The sequence below is a fragment of the Nelusetta ayraudi genome, unplaced genomic scaffold, assembly GCF_046127955.1.
Source record: "Nelusetta ayraudi isolate G7.1 ecotype Tasmania unplaced genomic scaffold, CSIRO-AGI_Nayr_v1 ptg000294l, whole genome shotgun sequence".
Classification (NCBI taxonomy): domain Eukaryota; kingdom Metazoa; phylum Chordata; class Actinopteri; order Tetraodontiformes; family Monacanthidae; genus Nelusetta; species Nelusetta ayraudi.
Genome location: NW_027466342.1, coordinates 1 through 4,804, shown reverse-complemented (window position 1 = coordinate 4,804; position 4,804 = coordinate 1). Strand labels below are relative to the sequence as shown.

General features: G+C 38.4%; 1 protein-coding gene across 1 annotated transcript; it reads left to right on the top strand.

Annotated features, from left to right (window-relative positions):
- The first annotated feature begins 1,289 nt into the window (after positions 1 to 1,289).
- LOC142882488 (leukocyte elastase inhibitor-like) lies at positions 1,290 to 3,765 on the top strand. The gene is made up of 2 exons (XM_076017248.1): positions 1,290 to 2,754; positions 3,597 to 3,765. Exons 1-2 carry the CDS (start codon positions 2,578 to 2,580, stop codon positions 3,750 to 3,752), a joined length of 333 nt encoding a protein of 110 aa, XP_075873363.1. The 5' UTR covers positions 1,290 to 2,577; the 3' UTR covers positions 3,753 to 3,765.
- The last annotated feature ends 1,039 nt before the right edge of the window (positions 3,766 to 4,804 follow it).

The window sequence follows — 4,804 nt, the reverse complement described above, 5'->3', positions numbered from 1 at the left end:
GTGTTCCAACCTGCATCTCCACTCTTCTGTTTGGCTTTTGTTTTCTCATGGTTTCAAGTTACACTTTTAAAACCAAAGTCTGCCAAATGAAACTGACTATCATGCCCTCAAATCAGTCAACCAGCGTGTCTAGGACAAGTCATCACCCCACACACCTAGAAAATGCAGGCTGCGGCTGATAAACCAGTCAGTCAAAGTAAAGTTTCATTAATTCTTGATTTATACTTTTGGTAGTGCCAGTTGAGTAAGCTCTGTTTACAGATATCTGTTAGTTTGGGTGTGTCACTTTGAAAGAATAAAAGCGGGTGTCTTTACTTGGAAGTTGTGCGCAGAAATCTCACAACCTTTTCCAAGATTGCAAGGCTGCAAGACGGAGAGAAAGTAAGTTTCATTCCATTAGTTTATTATCTTACTTTTTTAAAAAGTGTTGCGTTCATCTGCATGTGACACATTTCTGACGTTTTTAAGTATGCTATGTCTATGGATTTTAAGATATTAAACTCTATACATAATTTATTTGTGGTTTCATGATTGATTTATTATTCTAATAACTTATTTCTGTAGTTTATTCTAAGGTTGTAATAATACAATCTAGAGCAGGGGTCGGCAACCTTTTGTTTACGTTTCTGAGTAAATGCACATATTTTTGAAGATGGCTTTGTGTAATCTCTCTTTTTTTTCAAATGCTTTTCTTAACACGCTCGGATTTTGTTTATTTTTTAAGTCCTCAACTTGTAAACGGGGCCATAAAATTTCTAAAATGTATTTCCACATTATTAGTTGCCCCCCACCCCCACCCTAAGGGGAGCTACTACAGAGGTGCAGAAGAGCCACATGTGGCGGCAATCACCGCTTCTCCTGCAGCCTGCCTTTCAATGTAAACGCCCACTCAGTCACCCTCTCTTCGCGAGAACTCACAGAAGATGATTCATGGCACATGCATTATTTATCTTTCTCGATCAGAAAGGAATTAGATTACATAAAAACTATACTTTGACACTACTTGAGTGTTTGAGTGTGACCTCAGAAACGTGTAGGTTATAGCAGTGGTTCTCAAAGACTAGTGTAGCACGAGGTAATGTCAAATTTCACTTAATTGGTCTAAACAAGCAATAATAACGTTGTATTTTTCAGTGACTGCGCTTTGAAATGAACGTGAGCCTGTATTACCTGATATTGTCATTATCAGGCTAAAAAGTGTCATTTTATCATATTTTTGGTTAGTGGTGCCAGAGGATTTTTTTGTTCAATGTAAAAAATGTGCCATGGCTCAAAAAAGGCTGAAAAACACACTGTCAAATAAAAGTTTGGTTTAACTACCCAGAGAACGCTTCTTTTATACATACATACATTTAGCAAGGGTCCTGCCCTCACCCTTCCCTCATCTTGCACCACCATGTTTGTGAGGCAGCCCGGTGAGGACAATCCAGTCTGACTGAGGTGATTGCAACCATTCCCAGCTGTCAATGAGCCATGGTGGATGGACCAAGCAAGCCATTGGTACTCACACTGACAAATATAGTCAACTTTGAGGAACAAATTCATCTCACGTGCACGTCTTTCGTAGTTGTGAAGAGCCCACAGAGCCAGGGGGAGACTGCACAAACCTCACGCAGAAAGGCCCCCATATCCCAGGGATCAAATACACAAGCCAGTCTAAACAGCTGCATAGAAACTGAGAGAAAATAAATATATGTTAAGAGGGTTGAGTGTCTTGAATTGTGTCATGTGAGAACCAATCAACTTGTACTTGTTCAACGCTAAATCACATCCAAAGACGTCTCAAAGTGCTTTGTACAATCAGAGAAAAGGGAACCAACTGGGCCCCCAGAGCAAGCAAAGTGCGACAGAGGCCAGGAAAAACTCCCCTGTGGGAAGAAACTTAGAGCAGATCCAGACTCCAGAGGGCCGTCATCTGCCTATGACCAATGTTAAACATAGATGTGTTTCTTTTATGGGAGTTACATTTTGGAATGGGCTCAGTGATGATTTGAAAATGTCGAATTTTTTTTTTTTTTTTTTAATATTAAAGGTCAAAATATTTCATGATTATAAGGATAAGCAATTGACTTGGGAATAATTGAAGAGGAATAATACAAAGCATATTTTGTTTTGTTTTGTGTCTTTTTCTTGTTGTCTCTGTATTACTAATATTCTGGGTAATATTATGGACTCTACAGATTGGGCAAAAATAAGTCTCGGCTACTGGCAACCTACTTCCTTTTTTGGTTTACAGAGTTGTTTTATTTTTGTTGTGAGCATATATGTTGTGCAAATTCATCATGTTGTTGACCAGGTTACATTTCATAAATGTGCTATAAAACACTTATTTATCATCGGCATTTTTTCATAACATGTTAATATCTTGTTTCTCTGTTTTATTCCATCTTTATTTGCACTTCTTTTCATTCAATATTTTTACTTCTCTTTGCACTATTTTTTGTTGCTGTAATGATGCAAATTTCCCCGATGTAGGATTAATAAAGGCGCTCTATTCTATTCTATTCTATTCTATTCTACTTTTGTCCGTGGAGTGCATTTCAATCCTCTGCCCTTATTTCTTTATTCAGAGACACAATGGCAACACTGTCCCCTCTTTCCAAGGCCAACACAGCCTTCGCTCTGGACTTGTTGACAAAGCTGAGTGACGAGGACAAGACCAAGAATGTCTTCTTCTCCCCCTTCAGCATCTCGTCGGCCCTGACGATGGCGCTGCTGGGGGCCCGAGGCAACACGGCTCAACAGATGTCAGAGGTAACCCAGTCGCACACACTTGGGCTCAAGACAAGTTGTCTTTGGGTGAAGTTAGTGACTTGGTGAGTTGGTTAAGGACATGTGCCCTCAGCAATATACTGGCCTGCACAATCTCCATGCGGCACATCACCCGTTTTTATGCACCACACACCAAAAAAGGTGAGATAGATAGATTGATATATAGTGTATGCACTGTATATCTGCTGTATATCGAGCACTCAGGGGTTTCCCTTGACAACGTTGTGGCAAAAGTAGGAAGCATCAGCAATGTCATTGAAATGCATTGATTCTGTGTTGTTTCTGGACTTTTCCTCCACTAACTTCGTACAGAGGTAACACAAGTTTTCAAGTCTTGGTTTGCAAGACTTGATTTAAGATTTTTGCAAACTCCATGCCAAACTTCCAGAGGTAACACAAAACCAACCTGGGGCACAAGCGATGAACTTAAGATGGAAGCTATTCCGATAAACTGGACCATGACCATGGAGGAGGAGGCTTGGCGTTTCATTTGAATATGGAATAAAACAAAAATGCAACACTCTCACGTCCTGTTAACTAAAGGTTAAGTGCACCTGGCCAGTTCTCAGTTCAATGTGCTGGTACAGGAAACACTGATCCTGCCAAGTGCTACTTGGAGCTTGGGTCGACACAGGTGTAACATGATAGCAATTTGTGTGCAAGTCTTGAACGTTGCATGACAGCTTGCTTGTAAACCAACAATTTTCAAGGAAAATTCATGGAGAAACGAGGTCCTCATGCTTAGACAGCAACCTAGCTAAAGTTTGATCAGTCAATTGACAGTTTTAATGCATTTCTGTAACAGTTGCCTTCTCTCTTCACAGGGGTTAAAAGCTAAAGATAGTCCAGATGATGTTAGCGCTGGCTTTAAGAAACTACTGAGTGAGCTGAACAAGCCAGGGGCTCCGTATGCTCTCAGTGTTGCCAACCGACTGTACGGGGAGCAGTCTTTCCATTTCCTGAAGGTGTGTGTGGTATAAGCACGCATACAAGTGTGTGAATATATATATATATATATATATACATATATATATATATATGTATATATATATATATATATATGTGTGTGTGTGTGTATATACACACACACACACACACATATGTACATATATATGTATACATATGTATGTATATCTGAGTGTATGTATATATATACATGTATATATGTATATATATATATATATATATATATATATGTATATATATATATACATATATATATATATATGTATATGTATATATATGTATATATACATATATATATGTATATATATATATATATATATATATACATACACTCAGATATTCATACATATGTATACATATATATGTACATATGTGTGTGTGTGTGTGTGTATATATATATATACATGTATAATATATATTTACATTAGGGCTGGGCAAGTTAACGCGTTATTATCTTAACTCATTTATTTATAAACGCGGACAATTACTTTAACCCGCATTAACGCATGTTGCTCACGTGCTGTAGGAGCTGTCAGTAGGGATGGGCTATATATCGCCCATCCCTAGCCGTGAGCTTCTACTGTTCATATTTGTGAGTGCACTTCTTTAACACCTGGGAAGGGTGTGTGTGTCACTGTGGGTTGTAGCCACAACACTATTTAATGACATTCACCTGTGGGCCTCGGATGCCTTGGTGTGGTGGGGTGAGCGTCGGAGGTCATTGTGATAAAGAATAAAATAAATAAAAAAAATAAAAAAGAACCTCGAAGCAAGACTGGAATTATTTTAGCATGCGCGTCAACAATTAATCCTTCGTTAACCCACCGCGGCTTATTTATTTATTGATCGCCAGTTAGCCGCAATACGTGCTTTTATTTTGTAAAAGTGTGTTGCTGGCTGCTGCAGAACCAGAAAAGGAATGACTTCGTTAAAATAAAAGTGCACTATACACTTCTTTTAACTTCATTATTGGATTTTGCGTATACAGTGCGATTAATCATTATTAATCAGGGAAATCATGCAATTAATTACGATTAAAATTTTTAATCGTTGCCCAGCCCTAATG

What these genes read in the sequence shown, in the direction of transcription:
- LOC142882488 (XM_076017248.1), top strand. Translation starts at nt 2,578, where the DNA reads ATGGCAACACTGTCCCCTCTTTCCAAGGCCAACACAGCCTTCGCTCTG. An exon ending in CGGCTCAACAGATGTCAGAG is followed by an intron (nt 2,755 to 3,596) that starts GTAACCCAGTCG and finishes CTCTCTTCACAG; the next exon opens with GGGTTAAAAGCTAAAGATAG.